Genomic DNA, 25,674 nt, shown 5'->3' with positions numbered 1-25,674 from the left:
CCCCTCCATCCCAAAAAAATAGATGAGTCATCAGAGCAGAAAGCCACAGCTGGCTCGAATCATGAAACGGCACTATTTTCTTTGGACTCTCCTTTAGCTCTGATATCCTATGAAAGAGTGCTTTAAAGAGTATGGACTGCTGCTGCAGGAGCCCGGGACCCCTAGGCCTCTTCCGTGCTCCAAAAGCAATTGTTGCTCTCAGGACAAAAAGAGAGAGCGAGAGGAGAGAGAGAGAGAGAGAGAGAGAGAGAGAGAGAGAGAGAGAGAGAGAGAGAGAGAGAGAGAGAGAGAGAGATTTGATTGGGGTGGTCCGTGCTCCTTAAGAGAGTATGGTATGCCTGCGGTTTCAGGAGCTCTGACTTCAGCTAATGGCAGGAGGAGAGTGCTATGACCCCACTTGCTCATGCCGCCGTCTTCCAACTCACTCAGAGTCCATTTGGGAGATGTTTCAGCCATTTCCTGATTAGTTTGGACTGACAATCATCGTACAGTAGGTTTCCTGGATGTGTGATCAAGATCCGTGTTCATCTTTCGGAGACTGACCATGACGTGTGCACTATTTATTGGATATGTAAACATTTCCTCCAGTTGCGCACGCACACACGCACGCACGCACGCACGCACGCACACACACACACACCAGAGCCAAACCCTAAAGAAAAGATGAAAAGACCCAGTTTCTCTGAGAAAACCCTTTATAAACCCCCACGTGCTCCGATTCTGCCACGAGTACTGTGACACAACTACTGTAGGCTTGAATTAAGACACCCAGATGAATAACAAAAAGCTTCTGAGTCACAATACATGCACTGTCTGTTGCTCTTTCTGCACACAGTGAAATGTGTTAATGGGTGCGGTTAGTGTTTGATGCCAATCATAAGTGTTTTGGCAAAGCCTTCTGACACTATTCAGCCTACTAAATCTCTTCTGACACTCTATTCAGCCTACAAACAGGCCATCATAAGTGTATTTCTTGTAATAGTTTACTTTTTACTAACAAAGTAAGAATAAGTCAATCCTGATGAAGGTCGTAATAATACTAATAAGCACTTCTTACTTCCATTGTCTGAATAAATGAGTGTTGTGATTTGATGACAAACAGCCCTATCGTGATGTTATGATGTTATTATTGTTGGGACAGGACGCAACTGAGAGATTCACTTTCACACCCCCAGTCTCCTTTGGGGAGAGATGAGCTGGTGTGATTACCCAGTGGGAAGCTCATTTACGTCAGTCTTGTCATAACCACGGAGCCGGTCCATCTGTCTTAGAGGCTCCCTAGGTAAGGTCTGTATCCTTAAGAAGGTCCCAGGATGACACCTCCATACACTTACTAGGGAACATCATACGAGGCCTTGTAACAGGCTCTCCATAGTACAGACCTGGGTTTATGCTAGGTCTAGTATTTTAGCTGCATTTCATTGAGCTTGCCTATTGCAATGGAACCAATGGAATAGTCCCAAAAGTGTAAACCCTACATACATAGCAATACATGGAATACTTAGCAATCTGATTTATTCTGTAAAGCTTCATAGTCCCCCAAACGCTCTGTCACACATTCCCCCTCTCCTACAGTATCTGCGGAATGAGATCCTTTGAGGGATCCTTCGAGCTTGCCTCTCCTCCACCCAGCTCTATTTGTCTCCCCCACTCTAACCGATCATTCCTCAATATGTCTCCCCCCCCCCGTCTCTCTGACCACTCCTTCCAGCTATCTGCGTGTGTGTCCCCCTCCAAACACACAACCTTCCCCTTCCCAGTTCCATGAAAGCAGATTCACCCTGTGAGTCCCATCCCCAGCTGGCTTCTATTTCCTCCCAACCTGCGGGTTATGGCCCACATGTTTTTCTCCACATCTCTGCCTGTCTGTGTCTGTCTGCTCGCATTAAAGTGATCAGGCCTGATCTGAGTATTTATTAGGAACTGGTTTCCTCCCAGGGATGGGGGTGATGGTTCGAGGACGGGTTTGCGGGGTGTTGAACACAGAGGGCCTAGGCCCGGTAAGTTGTCGTGTGAAGGGAAGAGACAGCCGGGCAAGAGGGTTTTCTGGGATGCACTCTGATTCTCATTACGATTGGCTGCTCTGCTCTCAGAGTGGAACTATGGAGTGGATGACCTACTGTCTCCATAAAAGAGCTGTTTTGATTGCACTGTGGAAAGAGTGTGCACAATGCATTATACCTGGGGCCCTGAGTTTTTCCTGACCACGTGACCTGACTAAGCCCTAGTTTTAGCGACCAGGCGGTGCTTCATCGTGATAGTCATCAACTCGCAGGTATCTAATTCACCACGTCCCACTGTGTTGGCAATCTGGCTGATGGCTGGTGTCCTAGTCTACGTGGGCCATGTAAAGGTGTGTGTGAGTGTGTCTGCTCGTGTTTAGGTGCGTGTGTGTCTGTCACTGCCCTAACTTGTAAATAAGGAATCGTCTCAGTCTCCAGTTTGGTTAGCATGACACATCTTTGGGGAGACGTTCACGGCGTGCGGTTCGTTAAGTTTTCATGTATGTGTCTCTCCTGTTTCTTCTGAACATACCCCTCTCCCTCCTCCCTCCCACGTCTCAGACCACAAACCTACGGCCAGGAATCAGCAGCAGCCCCCCCGCCCCTCCCCGTTGGTGTTAATAATAGAACCCGATCTACACGAGGAACCTCCAAAATGGCTTGTGAAATGAAAGCCATTCCGAGAACTGACTTTGGTTGGGCTTTCGTCAGCGCCAGCAATTTTGGCGTTTGTTGTTTTATGTGGTTCTGTGAAACTTTTTCTTCTTTAAAGAGAAGAAAAGGGCGGCGTGTCACGTCTTTACTCAACGCAAGAATGATTGGAAATGAGCTCGGAAAAGAAAAGTAACGCTCACTCACACACACACACACACACACTAGGAGGTAGACAAGGACACTTGTGCTGCATGTTCGTCGCAACATCGAATATGTGGTGATTTATACAAACCAGAGCGGCTGCCAGCAGCTCATTTTAGAGTCGACAAAAAAAGAGTAACTTCAGAGTGACATATTGCTTAGATTCTTGGATCTTTCTCCTCTGAAATTGTAACTCATGACAATGCACTTTCCGGACAAGCTTACTGAGCTTTCGTCATCAAATTCATTGGACTAACGTGACATTGTAAAGGAAAGCGAGGACAATGAAGAGCATTTTGAGAGACACAAAGACAAATAAAAATAAACGTTTCATGAGACAATCTACATTCTATTGTTTGGCATCAATATGCAACGGCATGATTACCATGCTAATTGCCAATTTGAAAAACTCCCTGTGCGAAATCCGGGAAGAATATTTACCGATAACATCTGGAAAAAGTAACGGAAATCAAATCCGCTACTCCTTTCTTGCTTGTGTAGGACGAAACAGGCCTGCGACAGCCTTGTCATTCAAGCTTATCTTCACCTGTCAAACCTGGCAAAGACTCAATCGTTTCCAATCCTCCAGACGGCATCTGATAATAATATCCGCACTCGCTCTGAGGCGTGACTAATCTAAAGGGGAGATAAGAATCAGATGATGTTTACACGACAGAAACAATGCCTCTCCCGTGAGATATGACTGAGCTATTTAGAGGATGAAGAGGAAACGATTCAAATACATATTATCTCTTGTTTCCTTACTTGGGCATTTAGCTGCTCTGTACAGGTTTGAGGTTCTACAGTGAAAGCTTTGGGCTGTCAACACGTTCAGTAAAACCTTTTCACACACTTGTCTGATAATGTTGTGACATGAATGAGCATCCCGTGACTACAGTGGAAAATACACGTTGTTTTCAATAGCGATCGGAGGACCGCGGATCGTTTGTTTCGCCCTCTCACTTTTTTCAAACAAAGGGGCTACTTTTAAGGGGCGGTTTCTAGATGAGCACAGAGACAAGCACACACCCGAGCGTGAACAAAACATTATTTTTTAGAAAGCATCATTGACCACAACAGTGATTAAAGTGGAGCAGAGCGCCGGAAGCTCCACTCAGATGGGTGAAGGAGGAAGTGATGAGAACGAACTCTATCTAGCCCCCCCCCCTCCCTTACCTGGTCACAGTGTTCAAACACTCACACAGTGAAAGCCTCAAAAGAAAACAACCAGGTTTTCCTCTCCTCTGCTATTTATATATCCACTGTTATAATTACCCTCATTGTGATTTAAGAGATCTGTTTGCTTTGATGCCGTCCTGCATCTTATCTTGGACAGATATAATCTCTTCGACCTCGGCACAGTTGAAAACGGCTCTGTTTGCTGAAGTCATATACAGTAGAGGCCACTTCACCCAGACACGTGCCCATGGGCAGACAGACATGGATTCAAACTAGATGAGTGGCAAACTCAGGGACTTTCAAGGACTTCGGATGGAAATGAGCTCTGTAGCAAAATGCGCCACTATTGCTACTCAGTATTGTCTGAGTTGTTTATTATGGCTTGTTGACTATTGTGTTGAATAAATTATATTTAAGTGTTAAGGCCCGAGGAGGTGTGGTATACAGCCAATATACCACGGCTAAGTTTATAACACCTTATTGCTATTAGAAAAGTGTTACCAAATGTAAATAAAACCGTAAAAAACAACAACATTGGGTAATACCTGTGGTATACCACAGCTTTCAGCCAATCAGCATTCAGGGCTCAACCCATCCAGTTTATAATAGATGAATAAATATCAAAATAAGAAATAAGAAGATCTGGTGAAGCACAGCAAGTGCCTTCGACTGTGACTCTAGTGGTACATAGTATTCCGTCATAAAGACACTGCCCCTGCTTGTGTGGTCCCCACTGAGGTTTACTTGGCATCGTAACAGAAAGCACACCCCATTCATCTGTTAATTGGACCATGTTGACTCTCTGTGAAAATGACTTGAAGATGCAATTGGTCAAAGCGTCATAAGTCTTCTCCTTGTACAGCTTATCTCCTTGTCTGTCTCCCTGCTTCGTATGGGCCTGCCAAATATGGACAGAGTTTGTCTGTCCTCCCACCAACGCTCGCTCGCTCTGCTAAGGTCAGTTACCCCAAAATGTCCTGTCTCTCATATCTCTCCCTCTCCCTCCTCTCTCTACTCCCCCCTCCTCACCTCTCCCTTTCTCAATCTCTTTCTCACTCACTCTCTCGTTCACTCTCTTGCTCCCATCAACCGTCTCTAAATAGGGCCCTCTGTTCGTTGTCAAGGTGGTGATGCGGTCTCTCTCTCTCATAGTCCCGTCCAAAAGCCTGAATCATTGCTTCTTATCTCTTCCAGGCTACAATAGCGGCCGGTGATCATTGAATTGTTTAGGGAGTCTAAGAATCACATTTTGTCAGTTTAAAGGTGAAGGCTGCCTTAAAGCACAATTGGACCTGATTCTTAATTTAATATGGGATATAAAGAGAGAGAGACATTTGAAATGTCTATTATTTTGGAACTTCTGTGAGTGTAATGTTTACTGTCAATTTCTATTGTTAATTTCACTTTTGGTTATTAACTACTTCACTTGCTTTGGCAATGTTAACATATGTTTCCCATGCCAATAACGCCCTTACATTGAATAGAGAGAGAGAGAGAGAGAGAGAAAGAGAGAGATAGAGAGATGCGCAAGCTGTGAATAATTAACAATGTTGTTTCTAGCAGCATCAATGGTTTTCAATCAATATCAATGTGTCTATGCATGAAACTTGGATTTGGCCAATTTACTCTGAGCCCAGAATGAGAGGCTTTTATTTGGTGATGTAAGACGGTGAAAGGACTACTAATCCCAATATCTTCTTCACATTCCAATGTGTCAAGCCAACTATAAATGGGGAGACCAGGGGACCCGTGAGTGTGCAGTATTTAACGTCAACATCGCCCAGAGGCTCTGTTAGTCAACCCTTCACACCTCATCACCGGAGAATGCAAGCTCCCAAACCAAACCAACACAACTCACAATCTTCTGCTTCTGCCCTCTCCCGACAGAGCCAGTGATGCAGCGGTGTCAGGCACTACCGAAGCCGCAACAGATTGCGTGCAACATATTTCGGGCGAAACACCGAAAGGTACAATTGGGTAACATTGCAGGTATAACGCATGAGCATGTATGACCCCTTTATAATTTACCAAGCAACACTAGTAGGACACACAAACCCCCAAACCACGTGGAAGGGAGGCGGTAAACCTGAAGGTTGTTGGGGTTACCATTTGGTGAGAGATAGGTGAAGCGCTGGTACTGGCTCCTCTTTCTCTTGCCATTGCAGACGTAGAAGTTGACCTGCACTGGGCTGGATATCCTCTGGTTCCTGTAGGGGGGGATCTCCACCACCAGCGCGGTCTACAACACACAGAAACGGCACAGAATGGATACACGTACAGTACGAACCCTCCAGACGCACTGTAGATCAGTGCACAGTGTATTTTTTGTGAGCGGAGCAGATTTTCAAAAAGCTGTCAAAAAAAACATGCATCACCTAAACATTATGAAATCAGACTAAGACGGCATGGTGAAGATTTTAGTTTGAACTTCCATCCCTAGTTTAGGCCTTTACAACCCCTTTCAATGCTCTTCTTAAGACACAAACAGAACTCCAACTACTGAGTGTCAACTCGTTAATTAGCAGGTGTGTATGCTTGTTTTGCTTTCAGGGAACCCCGGGGAGTGTTCTGAACAAGCTTTCTGAGCTGGGTCTTCGGCCCAATTTGGATGGGCTCAGCAGGAACCCCAGAGTGTGTACCACGCCCCTGTTTGTGTCTGTCTGAAGCCCTGAGGGCCTGGGGTTCGAACCCTATCCCTGGACTACTACAGCGGAGAGATGTGAGGCCTTTGGCCTTGTTTCCACAGCCCCTGACCAGCGTGTCGCTCCAGGCCCAGGGTGAAACCTCTGTAATCAATGTGAACTTTGGAGACTGCAGAGCAGGGATTGAGGTGCATGACAAAGGCACCATTGGGACATGACTGAGTGTCTGCCTGTGGAGAGCCTGTCTGTCTTTGTCTCTCTCTCTCTCTCTCTCTCTCTCTCTCTCTCTCTCTCCCTCCTCTCTCTCTCTGGGGGCCAGCTCAGGCCATATGGGGTGGTGGAGCAGAGCAGGAAGCCATTTCCTGTTGCTCAGCATATTTTGTGGGGTCTGTCTACATGTCTGTGTGTCTGTTTATAAGCCAGGTCTGCCCCGGACTGACGGGGTCAAAGACAGCACAGACACAGGTGTCGATGACCTAACACCCCCTCCACCCCCCTCCCCTCCCATCCTCCCACCCAGTGAGCAGAGCGATCCAAACAGGAATAATGAAAACATATGGCAGGCAGAGCATGGGTGACCTAACGGTGGCCGGGGGCAGCAGGGGAGAAAAGGTCAGCAACACTGTGGCTTGTTTGTCGGTACGCCAAATAAGCACATGGTACTATTTGTCTTTCACCGACCTAACCCAACCCTTCACTGTCATTTTCCAACATGTGGGACTAGCCTTAACATCAGCCAGCCCTTAAGGCCAATTAAACATTGAAGCATCAGAGAGGAGGAGGCCGCATTCAACACTCCTGACGCGACAAAGCCAGCCACCTGAACGTGAAAACATATGAAAAAAGAAAACATCATCATCAATAGAAATGCCACCGTATTTCGACCCATGTTCCATGGGCGATGATTCACTCGAGACCCCTGCAATTGTCAATGACAGCAGTTCGTTTACAGGGAGACAGAGGGACGGTGAGACCCAGCTGGTGAAAGAGAAGAGAAAGGGAGGGGGCATGGATGATTTGAAACGCATTGTCATCACACAACCTGACGTGCGCCCGAAGACACAGACGCACACACAGGCAAACACACAGACCTTTACGAGTCTCTCCTTAATTAACTCCAGAAGCACATGTAGCTTTTCTGGGGACACGTACAACATTTACCGTCCCCTCTGACGAATCCCCTTTGCCTTGTATTTTCTGAACAGAATGTAGGCCTAAATGTGTGACTGGGCATCAGTAGAAAGGTGCACAGGTTTATTTTCTCATTACTTCTCTCGTGAAAACAGCAGGTAAAAAGTGAGGGGGATAATCCACCCGAGGCCAGGCCTCGCGCGGAAGGCCGAGCTCAGACAAAGTGGTTCAAGCGCTCCTCGTCCCTGAACCACAAGTTGAACAGTGAACTAAATGTCTGGCTACGCTGGCTGAGGTGTTTGGTAGGGCAACTGGGCTTGCATCAGTATTCATTAGGCAACAAACTGAAGAAAATGCACTGAAACTGGGAGGGACTACCTAAACTTGTCCAATGAGAAACATCGTTTTTTTCGTTTCCCATTACAAAATGGTTTGCTATGGTGTGCCCTAATGAATATGACCGACAGTAGTAGAGAGAAGGTGGGGTGCTTGTTGATGACGAAGCAAGATACTCTAGGTGCAATCACTATGTTTACTGTGAGAGAGAATAATGTGTGAAAATTCCATTCAGGATTGCATGGACTAATCAACATGACTAATCTCTCTCCTTGGTAATGTCTTAGCAAAAGTTACATCCGCAAAGTGAGTAAGGGGAAGTGAGGGCGGTGAGGGAAGGAAATACATGGGGAGAGAGGGGGGAGAAAAAGAGAGAGAGAGAGCCAGAGAGAGAGAGAGAGACAGAGAGAGAGAGAGAGAGAGAGCGAGCGACAGAGAGAGAGCGAGCGACAGAGAGAGAGAGAGAGAGAAAGGTGGGTAATATGATGGAAGAGAAAGATGCATGGAATGTATGCCTGAGTCAATTTACACTTTTAATCTAAACAACAGTAATACAGTACTGTGTTTTACTGAAAACACTGAGGAATACTTACAGACTTGAAGGAGTCCTTGTCAACTTTGGCTTCTGTCTCCCATAGGTGGTGTCCATCTATAAAAAAAGGACAACAGAAAATATGAAACACTACATAATCACACACAATATAATTGCAAAAACGAAAGTTACGAACAGGAAGCATAGAAATAGCGCACATAGAACAGATCTGCTGCTTCTTAGACTTGCTTTCGATGAGAATGACAGACCTATAACTCCAATTTCTATGTGAATTTGGTCGGATCGGCCAAAAAAGTTACACATTGCAGCTTTAACTCTGCTTCATAAACGCCTTTTGTTCGTTTCATCTTGACAGTGTGTTGTGGTGTCGAGGCCTCCCTGTCATGCAATAAAAGCCCAGGGATCTGCAGCAGCTGCCGGGAATCTGTAGCTGTAGCAGTTCTCTCACATTCTTTGGGTCTCTCTGGGATTTCATGCCACACCTTCGCGAACAGACGCTCTTGTGCTCTGTTTATACAATCAGGCCCAAACCACAGCACATTTTCTTACAGCATATGACTCGTTAGTGGCTGTCAGAAATATAAATGACAATATCCAGTCTTTGTGTGTCTGTTTCGCAATGTCTGGCAGTGCCTGTGTGAGTGTGTGTGTGTGTGTGTATGGCACTGCCATGCTGGTTGCCAATATAGTTTCGTCTATGGCACTACCATGCAGTGTTGGCTGGCAATACAGTTGTGCCAATGTGTGTCTGTGGCACTGGCTGACTACATCATTATGTTTGTGGTCCTAATTTTACAAGGACTGTGAGATATGTGTGAAGTAACAAACACCAAATATGTTATGGCCATTGGGCAGCTGTACTAGTATAACTAAAGACCCAAGTAATAAGATGTGGTCTCTACACCAAATTGTTCTCCCAGTGTTCTTTTTCACAACGCAAAAAGAGAAGGAAAAGATCCCAGTCATGCTTGGCCTGCTATCACTCGTGAAGAAGGGTGGAGCTGGGGTTGGGAGAGAGCTTAGGAGGATGGAAGTCTCCATGGATCGGTTTCCAAAAAGAAATATTAAAAGTGAGGAAAAGAGAAGGCCAGACATTGAGAAAGATCACAGACAGATTTCTTTATTTTGAGTTCAGGCAGAAGTGAGAGAAATTAAGACAGAAGAGAAAGATGAAGTGAGTAAATAGACAACTGTGATAATTCAGTAGGGTGACGAGTACGCCTATATGACCGTGTGATGCTTTGTGCAGGTGATCATGATGTGCCATGGAGCTGATATGCTCGTCAGGATGTGAGATGGGAAGAGAGAGACAGAGAGAGAGAGAGAGACAGAGAGAGAAAAGAGAGAGAGAGAGAGAGAGAGAGAGAGAGAGAGAGAGAGAGATGATAGGGAATGCTCATTCCTCATATTACATCTGGGGAACCAAGAGGGAATCTCGCCCACCCCCGCACTGGGACTCCCTCCAAGAGGGGAAACCTTAGACGTCAACCCTCCACAAGTAAACATGTTTTTCAGGCTTCTCTCTCTCTCTCTTTCTCTTTTTCTCTATTTCTCTCTCGCGCTCTCATTTTCTTTCCCCATCTGTCTTCATCTCCCTCTCTTTCCTGATCTTACTCCTCTCAATCCCGTTGACATTCTCTTTCGATTCACCTCACTTTCACCCTCTGTCTGTTTGTCATCTACAGAAGCAGCCATTAAACAGACCCTCCTACTCTTTTCAAATAGATGAAACAAGAGGAAACAAAGAGAAAAAGCAGTCATTTCCCCCTCTTCTCTCTCCTTCACCTTCGCTGAATCGGGAGACAGCCACATATGTGGCATGCAAACCTTTTCAAGACAGAGAGTGCCGTAGGACTGAACCGCAAAACGTTATGCTCTCTCTCTCGCTCCCTCCCCTCTCTCTCTCTCTCTCTCTCTGTGCAACATCTGTAAAACGCTTCTGTTCCGTCAACGGAACCGCCCCTTCCTATTTCGCAAAGCCCCCACCCACACACAACCCCTCCCTCCATCTATACCTCGGCCTCCTCCTAAACTCTCCCTCTATCAGACTGGTCACAACACAGAGCAGTGGTAGTAGGAGGCAGAGCAACTCCCTATACGGGTCAATAACAATTGCACTCAACACATTTACATCAAAAGATTTACACACACACATACACACCATTGTCTCAAGTAAAGTCTTTTGGGGAAAGATCAGCCAGCTGCCTTTTAACTTCTTGACGCTACCCATCCCTGTCGCGGGATCATTTTCATCAGCAACCGCTGAATAGCGTAGCGCAACAGTCAAATAATATTACTAAAAAATATTCATATTCATGAAATCACAAGTGCAATATTGCAAAACACAGTTTAGCCTTTTGTTATTCCACCTGTCGTCTCAGATTTTGAAATGATGCTTTACAGTGAAAGCAATCCAAGCGTTTGTGTAAGTTTATTGATAGCCTAGCATAGCATTATGTACACTTAGCATCAGGAAGCTTGGTCACGAAAATCAGAAAAGCAATCAAATGAACCGTTTACCTTTGATGATCTTCGGATGTTTTCACTCACGAGACTCCCAGTTACACAACAAATGTTCATTTTGTTCCATAAAGATTGTTTTATACCCAAAATACCGTTTGTCGCGTTATGTTCAGAAATCCACAGGAAAGAGCAGTCACGACAACGCAGACGGAAATTCCAAATAGTCTTCATAATGTCCACAGAAACATGTAAAACGTTTTTAATAATAATTCCTCACGTAGTTTTTAATATATCAACCGAGTGTGTAGGTTTTTCAATAACAGCGGGAGGAACAATGGCGGCTTTACTCTGTTGCGCAAAAACTCACTCTGAGAGCCCCCACCTATCCACTTATGCAATGTGATCTTTCACGCTAATTTTTCAAAATAAAAGCCTGAAACTATGTCTAAAGACTGTTGACACCTTAGGGAAGCCAGAGAAAAAGGAATCTGGTTGATATCCCTTTAAATGGAGGATAGGCATGCATAGGAACAGAAGGGATTCAAAATAAGAGGCACTTCCTGATTGGATTTTCCTCAGGGTTTCACCTGCAATATCAGTTCTGTTATACTCACAGACAATATTTTGACAGTTTTGGAAACTTTAAAGTGTTTTCTATCCTAATATGTCAATTATATGCATATTCTAGCATCTGGTCCTGAGAAATAGGCCGTTTACTTTAGGAACGTTATTTTTCCAAACATAAATATAGTGCCCCCTAGCTTCAATAGGTTAACATGTCTAAACTGGCGGGGATAGTCCAAAAGACTCACATTGCACAGTAACACACACCAAAGGACCTACTGACGAAGGAAGCATCATCACGACACAGTTGACGGAGAGGTTTAACTTCTCTAGGGTAGGGGGCAGCATTCTGAATTTTGGATGAAAAGCATGCCCAAATTAAACAGCCTGCTACTCGGGCCCATATGATATGCATATAACTGGTAGATTTGGATAGAAAACATTCTACCGTTTCCAAAAATGTTAGAATAGTGTCTGTGAGTATAACAGAACTGATTTGGCAATCGAAAACCTGAGAAAAATCCATTCAGGAAGTATTTTTTGGGGGTGTTTTGTAGTTTTCTATTCAATGTCATCACAGTATCCATTGACTTAGGACTCAATTTGCAGTTCCTATGCCTTCCAATAGATGTCAACAGTCTATATAAATTGTTTCAGGCTTGCATTCTTATAAATAAGGGAGTAAGACCAGTCTGAATGAGTGGACTCTGACGTGTCCCAGAGCTTTTTCATGCGCAATCGTGAGAGAGTGCATTTCTTTGTTTACCTTTTATATTGACGACGTTATTGCCCGGTTTAAATATTATAGATCATTTAGGCTAAAAACAACCTGAGGATTGAATATAAACATTGTTTGACAAGTTTCTATGAACTTTACGGATACAATTTGGATTTTTTTGTCTGCCTGTTTTGACTGCGTTTGAGCCTGTGGATTACTGAAGAAAACGCGAACAGGTTTTTGGATATAAAGAGACTTTATCGAACAAAAGGAACATTTATTGAGGAAATTAATGTCTTCTGAGTGCAAACATATGAAGATCATCAAAGGTAAGGGAATAATTTTATTTCTCTTTCTGAGTTTTGTAACGCTTCTGCTTGGCTGGTTACTGTTTGTAATCATTTGTCAACTGTTCTCAAATGTTCTCAAATAATCGTAAGGTATGCTTTCGCAGTAAAGCGTTTTAAAATCTGACACCGTGGTTGGATTCACAAGAAGTTAATCTTTAAACCTATCTAAAGTATTTTTGTTTTCTGAATTTTTATAATGAGTATTTCTGTATTTGAATTTGGCGCTCTGCAATCTCACTGGATGTTGGCCAGATGGGACGCTAGCGTCCCACATACCCTAGAGAGGTTTAAACCATCTAACCACAACTCAACTCCCAGGACTAAGTATTTCTAAGCAACAACACGGTCCCTATGTTTATTCTATGACTCATATAATACAGTACATGCTCCCACATGACTACAATAACAATAACCTCCCACTTGTTTTCTTTCTTTACAGTAATTGCTTGTAGATTTTGTAAATGACAGGAGACACAATGTGGAACGCAAGACAGGATGGTGGGACCACTCTGGTATTTATTGAAGAACCTTTCTTATCAGGCCTCTCTTACACTTGTGCCTGCACTGACCTGTGGTTGATTTACACCCAAACACACAGAGAGAGAGAGAGAGAGAGAGAGAGAGAGAGAGAGAGAGAGTGAGAGAGAGACATCTCTCTCATCTCTCTCATCAACTTCCACTGGCCAAAGAATGTTCACTTTGGTGGTTTGGGAATGGAAAATCTGATTCACCCCATCTTAATTGCAGAGGCACTTGTGAAACAAGCCAGCCTTATTTTTCGACTTTTGTCCCTCCCAGAGATAATTTTTTGGGGGTGTCTTTTATCTCTTTCTATCCCTCTTTCCTGTTTCTATAATACAGTCAGTTATCAAATTTGTCAAAAATTCTGCTGCCACTTGTCTGGCAAAAACTGTCAGTAAATTTGGAGCCAAAATAGCAGGCAAAATCGCAGGCCAAACAGGGTCCATCACACACCAGACCAGGGGTTGGCTTCTGCGTCTCTAAGACACCTGGTACAGTGCCTGCCAGTCCTTATACCGGTGAAACCTGACAAATCTGTCAACAGAGGTGGTAGGATGGTAAAGTTAGAAGTGGGATCCAGGGTAGAGGTGCTGGGCTAGGGGCAGACCTGACTTCTCTTTCCCTGCTGTGGAGCTATATCTGTGCTGTATGCTCCAGACCTCCAGGCACAGCTCCAATCACACCAGATGTAAAAGCTATCCTGCTCACAAGGGAATTCCCTCCCTCCCCTCTGAGTCAGAGTGTAGGCTTTCCCCAGCTCTCCCTCCTCTCCTCTCCTCCTTCCCCAACTCCCTCCGTGCATGGAAATCAGGGCAAGCCAGAACACACAGTCGATAAGGTGCACCAGGTATGCCTTCCTGCTCCTGTGCCAAAACGAGAGGGTTGAGCGAAGTCAAAACACACAAACACGCCCTCCCCCCTACACACACACACCACTGTACTAAAAATAACAGAGACATCATAGCTAATCCAACTGATCAGCAACACAAAACGAAATGGAAAGTCTCTGAGATATGGAAAATAAATATAATCACTCCGAAAGCCTATAAAGCAGTACTTACTGGTACAGAGCGTGAGACTCTCAAACACAGCAAAACAAATCTCCGTTAACATATCCACTATGATCACTCTCAACCCACATGGGGCATGCAGAGGTTAACATCATACTTATGAAGCAACTGGTAACTTCAAAAGTTCTCTCAACAAAACGTGGGTGAAATATCACAGATCGGTCTCAGAGCTTGGAGTTGAAAGATAATAGCCATCACCAAAACCTTGTTGGAACTCACTCACTAAGCAGAGAGTCAGCAGTGAGAATCGACAGTGAGAGTCAACAATGTGAAACACACCCAAGGAACGGATGCAGGACATCCACTACTGGACAATATCCGTCTCTCCTGCCCCTGGCTTTCCCGAACAGCACTTTGTCTCACCCTGCCTGTGCTCTCTCCCCTCTACTCCTCCTCCCTCCCTCCTCCCCCTCTGTTCTCGTCTGTTCCGCTTCGCCTTTCTTCAGGGAATCCTTCGCAGATGAGTCACTGAAAACACTTCCTACTGAACACACAAACAGGCCCGTAGGCTAGCTACCCTACCCCTCAGCGGCAGCACACACACAGACATGTACACACACACAAGCACACACACACACATGCATATGCTGTTTGCATCAGTCATCCTGCGGGTCCTTGATACAGAGCAATGGGGACGGCCTTAGCATTTGAAAAGTAGAAATAATTATATTTCTGGGCACATTAAACCCTCCCGCAGTGCCACCATCCTTGAGCTTTGCTCTTTTTTTTACCGAGAGGGAGTCTCAGGGGGATCGAGAAACAAGCAAAACAACACATGAGAGAGGAAGAGAGAGGGAGAGGAACAGAAAGACAGTCCTTTATGAGCCTCTTAAATGGATACCGGTCGACTGCAAATCTTAACCACTGTTATTGTGACAACAAATCAATCCCTTTTGGTTGGAAAACGGACAATTCGTTATCTAGTTGAAAACAAGCTTCTATATGTTTATCGCCAAATCAAACTATATCTCTGTACAGGTAATGAAGTTTTAGTTTGAACAATAGATGCGGTGTAGAAAGGTTAATGTCACGCAGGATTCTGTGATATATCCGATTTGGATATATTTGGCTGTTTTTCGCTGCATAACATTTCACAGTGGTCCCGTTTCAGGTTGAGAAGAAGGGGCTGCTAACTCAAGTTCATATGAGCTGGTAGCATAGCTAGCGTACAGAAATCGGTGGTAGTGGTCGTGGTTTAACTGTAACGCACTTGATTGGGGACGATGACGTGAACATATATTGGGTTTGACATCCATCCAAGTATTTTACTCCGATTCTAACCTTAAACTATTGTGAAATACAACAATAAACCTAGATTTGATTTGATTTACAATACACATATGACTCATTTTGCTGGGGGGCAATATGGAGATTCGGGATCTTTCTCCCACGGCATCTTTCCCAACCCCGCGCGTTACCATGGCAATTCCATTGTTTTGGTCGAGTTCCATTGACCTCTTTACCCCATCTATTGAACATCCTACCAATAAAGACTGTAGAGCACCAGTTAGACCGCTACAACCAAAGGAAATGGCAAAATATCAAATATGGGCATTGATATACAGCATGAAGGAGGTGGCCTCTCTGTTTAGCAATGGAAAACAGTATCATTCCATAGTTTGGCATAGAAAGCTCAAGTTAGGTCAAGTTAAGTCCTGTCTATTGGTCTTTTGTAGCGTTTGAAGAATAGCTCTTTGGAATTTTCCGGGCGGTGCTTATTGGAGCACATTCTAGAAAATGAGCAGCTCTCCTCACCTTTAATCACTGCAGCAGTAATGGATGTCACCACTGGAACACAAGCAGTGATGGCTATAGTGTGTGTGTGTGTCTGTGCGCGCATGTGTAATTAGTGTAAGGCTATGAATTTGACTCGTGAACTTTTTCCAGTGTAATATAAAACCCGATTTACGGCATACAACTTTAATATGAATATATTTCATTGGATAGCTTTTCCATTTTTTTCCTCTTTAGTCTTCCCGACCTAAATCAACAATAAGAGATTTTCCAAACTCAAAAACGCTTCTCAAACTGCAATATTATGTGATCAAAATGCCAAGATTTCATTCTACAGAAAACATTTAAATAGAGTATAAGAACATTTCTACAGATGTATCAACCCCTGTGAAGTGACTATTATACAAAGGTTTCTGTTTGTGTGTGTGTGTGTGTGTGTGTGTGTGTGTGTGTGTGTGTGTGTGTGTGTGTGTGTGTGTGTGTGTGTGTGTGTGTGTCAGTGTGTGTGTGTCAGTGTGTGTTTGTCAGTGTCAGTGTCAGTGTCAGTGTGCGTGTCGTACTGTGATAATGAGCTTTGAGCTGGGAGACCCTTGGAAGTACTGGGTCCTTTATTGTTTACATAAGAGCAGACAAAGCAGACGAGACACTGAGACAGGGTCAGGGAGAAAGGAGGGGGGCATGAAAAGAAATCCCTCACTTTGTGCACCTTCTCAGAAGTCTCACTCCCTTGACACCACTGAGAAGGAAAACAAGCCACTAAAATTGTCGATAGCAGGCAGCCGTGTGGGGATCCCTGGAGCACAGAACTCCAAACCACATTGGCTAATTGCTTTAACGGGCCGACGAGTAGAGAGAAAGATAGTGAGGACAGGGCTGGTAGAGAGCAGAAGGAGTAGGAGGGGGGAAAAGGCAAGGGGATAAAAGGTGAAGGGTGTAAAATGGGTTCTGGACTAGACAGGGCTTCCCTCTCTTCCCCTCTCTTCCCCTCTCTTCCCTCTCTTCCCTCTCTTCCGCTCTCTTCCCCTCTTCACCCTCTCTTCCCCTCTCTTCCCTCTCTTCCCCTCTCTTCCCTCTCTTCCCTCTCTTCCCCTCTCTTCCATCTCTTCCCTCTCTTCCCTCTCTTCCCTCTCTTCCCCTCTCTTCCCCTCTCTTACCTCTCTTCCCCTCTCTTCCCTCTCTTCCCCTCTCTTCCGCTCTCTTCCCCCTCTCTTCCCCTCTCTTCTCTCTCTTCCCCTCTCTTCCCTCTCTTCCCTCTCTTCCCTCTCTTCCCCTCTCTTCCGCTCTCTTCCCTCTCTTCCCCTCTCTTCCCTCTCTTCCCCTCTCTTCCCTCTCTTCCCTCTCTTCCCTCTCTTCCCCTCTCTTCCCCTCTCTTCCCTCTCTTCCGCTCTCTTCCCTCTCTTCCCCTCTCTTCCCTCTCTTCCCTCTCTTCCCTCTCTTCCCTCTCTTCCCTCTCTTCCCCTCTCTTCCCCTCTCTTCCCTCTCTTCCGCTCTCTTCCCTCTCTTCCCCTCTCTTCCCTCTTGTCCCCTCTCTTCACCCTCTCGTCCTCTCTTCCCCTCTCTTCCCTCTCTTCCCTCTCTTTCCCTCTCTTCAGGGATCCACCTTCATGAGGAGTTAGTCCTGGGCATATTAACAAGTCAATCCCCCCTCAACCCGGTGGGCTCTAAGGGGCTGAGGGGTGAGCCAGCCATCAGGGCGAGAGAGACAATGACACAGCTGTGGAAGGGTAAGGGGTTGATGAAGGGGTTTCGGGAGTGGGAGGATATGGGGATGGGGGAGAAGTTACTTTTGGCAGCAGGGGTGTTCATGACAGGGAGACTCCAAGGCCAATAATACCAGGCGTGGGGAAATCCTCTCCAAAAGAACAGAAGCAAATACCTCGCTCAGAGCTGATAAAGCAGCTGCAGAGTCCTAGAGCCTGCCATCTTCACCCAATAGAAAACAGACACCCTCTCAGGACATAATGACGTGTCAGGGCTGATGCTTCAAGTCTTGTACCAGTCTACTGAGTTATCCTGGAGTTGGAATGTACCTATAGTCGTCTTTCTGAATAGCCCCTCCTCTATAGCTTGTCTAGCAACTCCAAATCATTCCTACGAGGGTAAATGAAGATATTATGAAAACCTCTCAAATATAACTCTCTCTTCTTACAGAACAAACGTCTTCAAACATGAGCAGTAAATATCAGTTGACAAATGCTAAAAAAACACCACAGACAGTATATCTATATAAACCTATACCTAAAATGAAGAAAAGGTAGGATTTTCCTCTTTCCTAGGAAAATGTCTACCACTATCCACTATCTCCTCATGATCATCATCATCATCGTCATCACATGTGTTTACACAGGCCATACTTGGCCAGTACAGTTGCCTTTGATTCACTGGACCCAATCAAGGAAATGACTGTTTGTAAACTTGATCACCAGTGTCTTCACATAGTCATCTCTCCTCTCCCTCCCACACAAAGAGGAAATGAATGGGAAAAATTTGAAATGCAAGTAACAAGTAATAACAAATCACACCGCAGGAGGGGGGAGACAGTGTGTGTGTGTGCATGTGTATGTGGCAGCATGAGAGAGAGATAATGAGTGTGAGATGGAGAGACAGAGAGAGAGGGAGAGAGGGAGAGAGATAGAGAGAGAATACAGGATAAATGGTGGGACAGAGGTACAGATGCCATGTCTTAATTTGATCATGCAGTTGTTGCAGGAGTTTGTCATTTCCTATTTGCCCTTACAAAAAATGTATCAACCCCTACTAAAATGTCAATTAATTATAATCCTGTTGCTGCAGGATTATTTTCCTGTTGTAGCAAACTGTCTCAAATTAAGATCCTACATCTGTACGAAGGTAACTTGAAATACGTGAAAGAGAGAGAGAGAAGCAAAGAAAGAAAGAGAGGTTGCACATGCCCCGCTTGTGATTCCTTCCTTAACTTGTGGCGAGCGCCACTATACAGGCAATGGAAACTTCTACAAATGTAAATACGGTTCGGTTAAAAAATATAGCTCCTTAATGCACACCACATGTGGCTCTCTGGCAGACCCTGCTCTATTTTGACGGGAGGAGAACCGAGGGAACGCAATGAAGGGAGAGAGAGAGAGAGAGAGAGAGAGAGAGAGAGAGAGAGAGAGAGAGAGAGAGAGAGAGAGAGAGAGAGACAGACAGAGGGATAAATTAAAAGTGAGATATCAAGGAAAAGTGTGAGAGGAAGACAGATATATAGAGAGCGATAGAGAGAGATAGTGATAGAGTGTGTAGCTGCTCTGGTTGCGTCCTAACTCACCTTGGGCCTTCTCCATGAACACCACCTTGGAGTCTGGCAGAAAGTTGTGTCCACTCAGGAGGATCTTCTTTCCCCCCGTGGCGGGGTAGCTGTCCAGGCTCTGCTTCTCAATCAGGGGAAGCTCCTGGGCCGAACGCTGGGCTGGAAGAGGGACAGACAGAGAGACAGACAGGCAGGCAGGCAGACAGACAGACACGAGGAGAGAGTGTTAATTCACATCCAACTTGGCACAATAGCTGGACGAAAAAAAGAAAAACAGCGAGCGGACATACACTTTATACTACATATACAACAGCACTCTATATTGCTGAGACTTTTCTTACCCACTCCCCATCTGCCCCCGGTCCTCCAGATCCCCTACCTCCCCAACTCTGCCATGTCACAGCAGGAGTTGGTTAGCAACCGCCTTATCAGTTTACAAATGGCTTTTAAACACCACTGGCCATTTTCTGATATTCAGACAACAGATGTTTTATTGTTTTTACTGTCAAATATATAAAAATGGGATGAAAACAATCAGCTTTTCTACTTTCTAGATTCATTATTTTTCATATTCACTCAGGGAGGAACAAGCCAAATAACGAGTCATACTTTGGACATGCATTAAACACCACCTGTCTCTGCTTTTATCAATGTACTTCGGGGTTCTTGGTTATCAAGACCATGTTCACAGCCAGACACACAATGCTCCGTCATTACATCACTGTGAAATGTACTTGATTCATTCATCTGTAATAATGATCCATCAGAACATTGTAAAAAAAAATAATAATGTAGGCACCAATCAAAAATGTGCCATCATCAACCTTGGATTATAAACTACAAGACTGGCACATTCCTACCATCTACCACACACAGTCTATCTCCTCAGGATGGACATGACCGTGCGCGCGCACACACACACACACACACACACACACACACACACACACACACACACACACACACACACACACACACACACACACACACACACACACACACACACACACACACACAACTGATTGACATAGTTAGCGGTTTCCATACACTCTTCCAACCCCGCCAGATCTAGGGCTGGGAAATGACCCTTCATAAACCTGTGATAATAGGGTAGCCTCACCACAATAAGTTAGGCATAAAGTCATAAAATGCACTGAGGGATAAATAACATATGTGTCTGACCTCACAGTTAACAATTAAAGTACAATGCATTCAATGACTTGGCAAATAGCTTTCATCATATAAAGATTTGAATTGGGTCCAAAAGGCCACCTCATACTGATTTCCGTGCTAAGAGAGTGTTATTGGGTTTGTGTGTGTGCACCTGTGGATATGTGTGTTCATAAGGAACAGTCATTTTGTGTGTGTGTGTGTGTTTGTGGCTGTGTTTGTGTGTGGGGGTGTATGTGTGTGTGTGTGCGATGGTAAGTCCATGTGTGTGTATATGTGTGTGTGTGTGTGTGTGTGTGTGCACATGTGCGTGTATACTCACAGCACTCAATGGGGTTGGAGGAGGCCTGTAGGGAGATGGTCCTGCCATTGGGCTGGTTGATGTGCACACGGAACACCATCCTCACGCGCGTGTTTTTGCGCCCGATGTCCGTCTCGCCCTTACGCAGCTCGATGTCAGAGTTCCGCAGCTTCAGGATCCCTGCACAGTCAATGCTGTCACACAGGGGAGAGGATCCATTTTAGCATCAGAATAGTGCTACTAAGCAATATACTGTCTGTAGGAGCACTATGCTACGGCTTGTCTCAAGAATCCAGAGTTTATTACAGGCCACGATCATGGGACTATATCGAGACATACATTACAGATGGAATATACTGCATCATACTGTATCATCATATCACATAAACATCACAAGTACAGTCTGCTGTTATTAGGACATCATCATTAGACCACAGTGACTATCTATAATGCAGATGTACAATATGTTCACTGTCACGAACAAGTCCTGGAGCTCTATTTGATCAAAGAGACTAGCGCCAGATCCGCAAAGCCTCTCCCAAGGTAAGAGTGCATATAATATGATTAATTATGATCTAAAAGGCAAAACTGACTCTACTCTTAGACGTCTCGTCTAAAGTTCCGGGTCACAGATATCGGAAGTCCCGTAAGAACACTACTGAGTCGCTACCCCATCTGTAGCTACGTTCTTCTTAGAACAACATTCCATTTTTTGATGTGACTTATAATGTTCCTGGTGCCCCAGAATACAGCTCTCTGGAGCAATCTTCAGGGCAGTGTTCATTAGGGCAAGTAACAGAACACGCTTTAAAGCGATTTGCAACTGTTTCACTCAGTTTATCGTCTATTTGGTGCCTAATGAACACGGCCCAGGCCATTGGTCTCTCCACTGTCTCCTCCAGAGGAAAAGCCCATTGGCTGCCGCTTGCATTCTCACAGCCACTTCATAACCCTCTGCCTTTCCTCCCCCCAAAAAATATGCTCCCTCTACACTGTTCATACTTTTATCATTTCAAACATTTACGGTTTCAACCTTACTAACCAATGTCACATTGAGCTTTTCCTATGCTGTCTTTATTTATTTTATTTTATTGAATATTTTTTTTTTGCGGGAGGATTTACTTTAGGGGGAAAAAAAGGCATCACTTTTCAGACTGGTCTTTCAAGAAATTAAACTAAAACCAAAACGTTGCTGGTAAAAAAAAGTCAGGAAATGACATATGGGATATGGCTTGGCATTTCAATTATTTTTACACTGAAGCTTTTTGGGTGGAATTCTTGGAACATGTTAAATGTCAAGTTTTACACAAATCCATTTTCCCCCTTCATTTTGGTCTATCTGAATGTGATTCTTTTTTTTTGAGAAAGAAAAATTTCAACAGGTTTCTTTAGTGGATAATGCCTGATGAAAGTGTTCAATCATACAGTTATGGTTTTAAAACAAACACATTAGAGGTAGTGTGCCATGCTCTATTTGACTGTCAAACGACTGTTGGAATTAACATTAGTGTCTCTCCTCATGAACTATGGTGTGGAGCAGCCAATCACGGCTTGCAAAAGTGATATGTTGAAGTCAGCTCAAAGTCAAGATCTGTAGGGACAGCAATGGCGACTGTTGGTCATAAAAAAACACTCCAAGATGTATCCTACACTTGTGGTGGAACAGTGTCAGCAAAGAATTAAGTCACTGACTGCGATGGTGGAAAGGGAAAGGGGGATACCTAGTCAGTTGCACAGGAAAGGTGGAAGGAAAGGGTTGCCGAAAAAATAAATAATTGATTTGCATGTTGACGGTTTATTTTACATTTGAACGGACACATTTGGACTAGTTGATTGAAATTTTCTTTTGTTTCCAACACCAACTCTACGTGTTCAGTGAATGTCACATGATTCGAAAGCATAGTATAGAAGTAGCCCAGAATTGTCTAGATTCTCAAAGACAACACGTTGTGTAATAAAGCAGAAGCTACTGGCTACTATCCATTTCAATGGGTGGATACCAAACAACAGATAAAACTTAATCGGCAACAATACGGGAAGAAAGAGATAGATTTATATGTGTCTGGAGTCTGACATCGGTTGTCTACAGTGCCGTCTATGTAACGTCCCACACAGTGAGTGAGCGAGAGAGAGCTGGCTTGAGAGCAAAGGGCTAGCCGGAGTGTTATCAGGCTGACTGTTAACAGCTCAATGGAAAGACTCCGTCAGCGACCAACCCTCCTCAGACAGACCCTGGCCCTTACAGCCAGAAGAGAGAGAAAACACGGGCTGTGTTCATTAGACACCAAAGAGATGAAAACAGACTGCAACATGGAAGGACTACTTGGACCAAGAAATGCTCATTTACTTGTTCGGCTGCGATACACTTTAAAACGTTTTCAGTGATGTGACCTAATGGACTCTAACCTGGCCTACACTGTTCTACCCCCAACCCCGAGGCTCAGTTCTACTATATACGTTCACTGCCTCTCTCCCTCTAGCTTATACGTTCACTGCCTCTCTCCCTCTAGCTTATACGTTCACTGCCTCTCTCCCTCTAGCTTATACGTTCACTGCCTCTCTCCCTCTAGCTTATACGTTCACTGCCTCTCTCCCTCTAGCTTATACGTTCACTGCCTCTCTCCCTCTAGCTTATACGTTCACTGCCTCTCTCCCTCTAGCTTATACGGTGACGACAAAGGGGAAAACCTGACGTCATCTGAATAGTTTTCTCGAATATCAGATTTATCCGTGGTGCCCTGTAAAGTGTAATGGCTGAAGCTCCACAAAGTATCCCCTGTCTGGATTTGATACATTTAAAAAAAGGTCATCATAGCATTGTTGGAAATCAAAAGGCATTTTAGGTTGAACCATGTTAAACCAACAAAGTTAATTTTCTAGTCAAAGAGATCTGATATCTCATGGTGCTTGCCAAATATCTTTGTAACCTCCCACAATATCCAAACAAATATTAAAATCCGCTTGAACTTAATTTAAACCCATTCAATCTACATCAGGTCTTCTAAAAAGTACATTAAACCAATGAAACACAGAGGAGAATAAAGCTACAGTTCTGTAGGTGGTGATGGAGCTTATATAACCGGGGTTGAGTTGAGATTTAGCTGCCTTCTCCATCAGAGAAAGTCCTGGGCCTCGGGACAGCAGACCAATTGTGGCGTGAACAGAGCCCCAGGGCAGGAGCTGCTGCCTGGGTACCCTGCGGAGAACAACCTTCTGACCTGCTGGATATCCGGAGTTGGAGAGTGGTTTAAAACTGCACAGCGATTTCAGGAATTGTATATTTTTATGCACATGGCAGATTGGGTACAATGGGTAGAAAACCAACAGAAATAGGGCCTATTGGATTTCATGGGCATTATTCCTTTTAGACTCTACATTATGTACTACACTGGATTAGGCATGCTATGGTTGTCTTTCTTCCTGAATTCCAACACACACAGTTGGTGATCATTGCAAATACTGCAAGGGTACCAATACTACAAGGGTACCATTTTTAACCTTTTGACTGCATATTAATTTAAAATAGAAACACCTCTGCCATTGTTAGTCATGGCCCCCCTCCTAAATAAGTCCGTTGCTAGAATTTTGTTAGACGTTTTGAATCCAATATAATATCAGAAAGAGCAGATTCTGAGGTTTCCAAAACACATTTGTCAGAAAACTCAAAATTGAAGTGATACGCTCAAAATATATATCTCTCCAAGAACAACCGCTGTTTCATGTGCTCCACGTGAGAGTGTGCAGCAGCAGATAGCTTACTGCAGGGTTACCCAAGGGGCAGCCAGCCGGTGATTTTATTTGCCCTCGCCCAAGTTTTGCGAGGAAAAAAAAAAGGTAAAATAAAATATCAGATAATCAGCTCCAAGTTATTTTAATTTTGGAAGTCTGTTCCCGAGTGTTCCCACCCACAATAGAAAGACACGATCGTATAGAAACGTAAGCCAGGTTTGAAATTATTCTGTTTATGTCAAATATTATATCTGTTTGGGCTTCTTGCGGTCAATTTGTCTACATATTAGTCTACATATTATTTGTAATTATGTACCTGTCCCTTGATCATCCGCTCAAGGAAAAATCTGCCTGTGGCTAAATCTAGTTGAGTATCCCTGGCCTACAGTAACACAAACAAATGAAAATGCTACTGTGTTTTAATGTTATCCAAGACCTTCATAAACACAACCAAATTATAATTAAATATGAAAAGCATTTATTACACTGTTGGAATATTGCAGTCAAAATGCTTGCTCGTTGCTTCAAAGTGGGGTCCCTTCGAGGCCTAGTTTTCCTAGTGTTAAGTTAAGACAGGGGAGTGAAAGGACAAGCACTCACATGGCTCTCATGTTGTTCTCGGGCAGCAGAGGGATCTCCAGCACCTTGGTGTTGGACTGCAGGGCCTCGTGGCTGGCGGTAGAGACAGTCTTGCCCGTGATGCGGTGGACCTGGTAGAAGGCGTGCGGTCGCAGGAGGCGGTCGTCTGCGGTCCCGATGAACAGCTGCAGGGTAAGGGGCTCGCTCTCCATGTAACCGTAGAGCTGGCGGGAGAACAAAGAGATCCAGGTGAGACCCAACGTCAGGTTTTAAAGCACCTCATAAACAACCCGTCATTTTGGGGAAATAGAGATTGAACATCACATCAGCTACTGATAGTTAAGAAGCCCTTTAATGAAAGGATTTTAGGGGGGAGGTTTCAGAAAATAGGCCCTTTGGTCGGATTTGTGTTTCGGTTGGGTTGGAGACCCGTTTCCAGATTCTTGGTGTCTTCTGTTTTTTGAATTTGGGAGCGGTTTGTTAATGTACATCCCTTTAGGGGAGGGT

At 44.5% G+C, this 25,674-nt stretch overlaps 1 protein-coding gene across 1 annotated transcript in view; it reads right to left on the bottom strand.

Moving 5' to 3' along the window:
- The window catches only part of LOC135522463 (nuclear factor of activated T-cells, cytoplasmic 1-like), a 64,398-nt gene that overhangs the window by 22,086 nt on the left and 16,638 nt on the right, over nt 1–25,674 (bottom strand). Inside the window, exons 4-8 of the mRNA XM_064948741.1 lie at nt 25,189–25,391; nt 20,881–21,053; nt 19,407–19,547; nt 8,740–8,795; nt 6,144–6,276 (exon numbers count right to left, since the gene is read on the bottom strand). Coding sequence (XP_064804813.1) covers nt 6,144–6,276; nt 8,740–8,795; nt 19,407–19,547; nt 20,881–21,053; nt 25,189–25,391 — 706 coding nt within the window. The remainder of the gene's footprint in view (nt 1–6,143; nt 6,277–8,739; nt 8,796–19,406; nt 19,548–20,880; nt 21,054–25,188; nt 25,392–25,674) is intronic.

Source organism: Oncorhynchus masou, chromosome 30 (assembly GCF_036934945.1).
Source record: "Oncorhynchus masou masou isolate Uvic2021 chromosome 30, UVic_Omas_1.1, whole genome shotgun sequence".
In the NCBI taxonomy this organism is placed as follows: Eukaryota; Metazoa; Chordata; class Actinopteri; order Salmoniformes; family Salmonidae; genus Oncorhynchus; species Oncorhynchus masou.
Note: the sequence above shows the minus strand (reverse complement) of the source record. Positions and strands in the feature narration are given on the sequence as shown.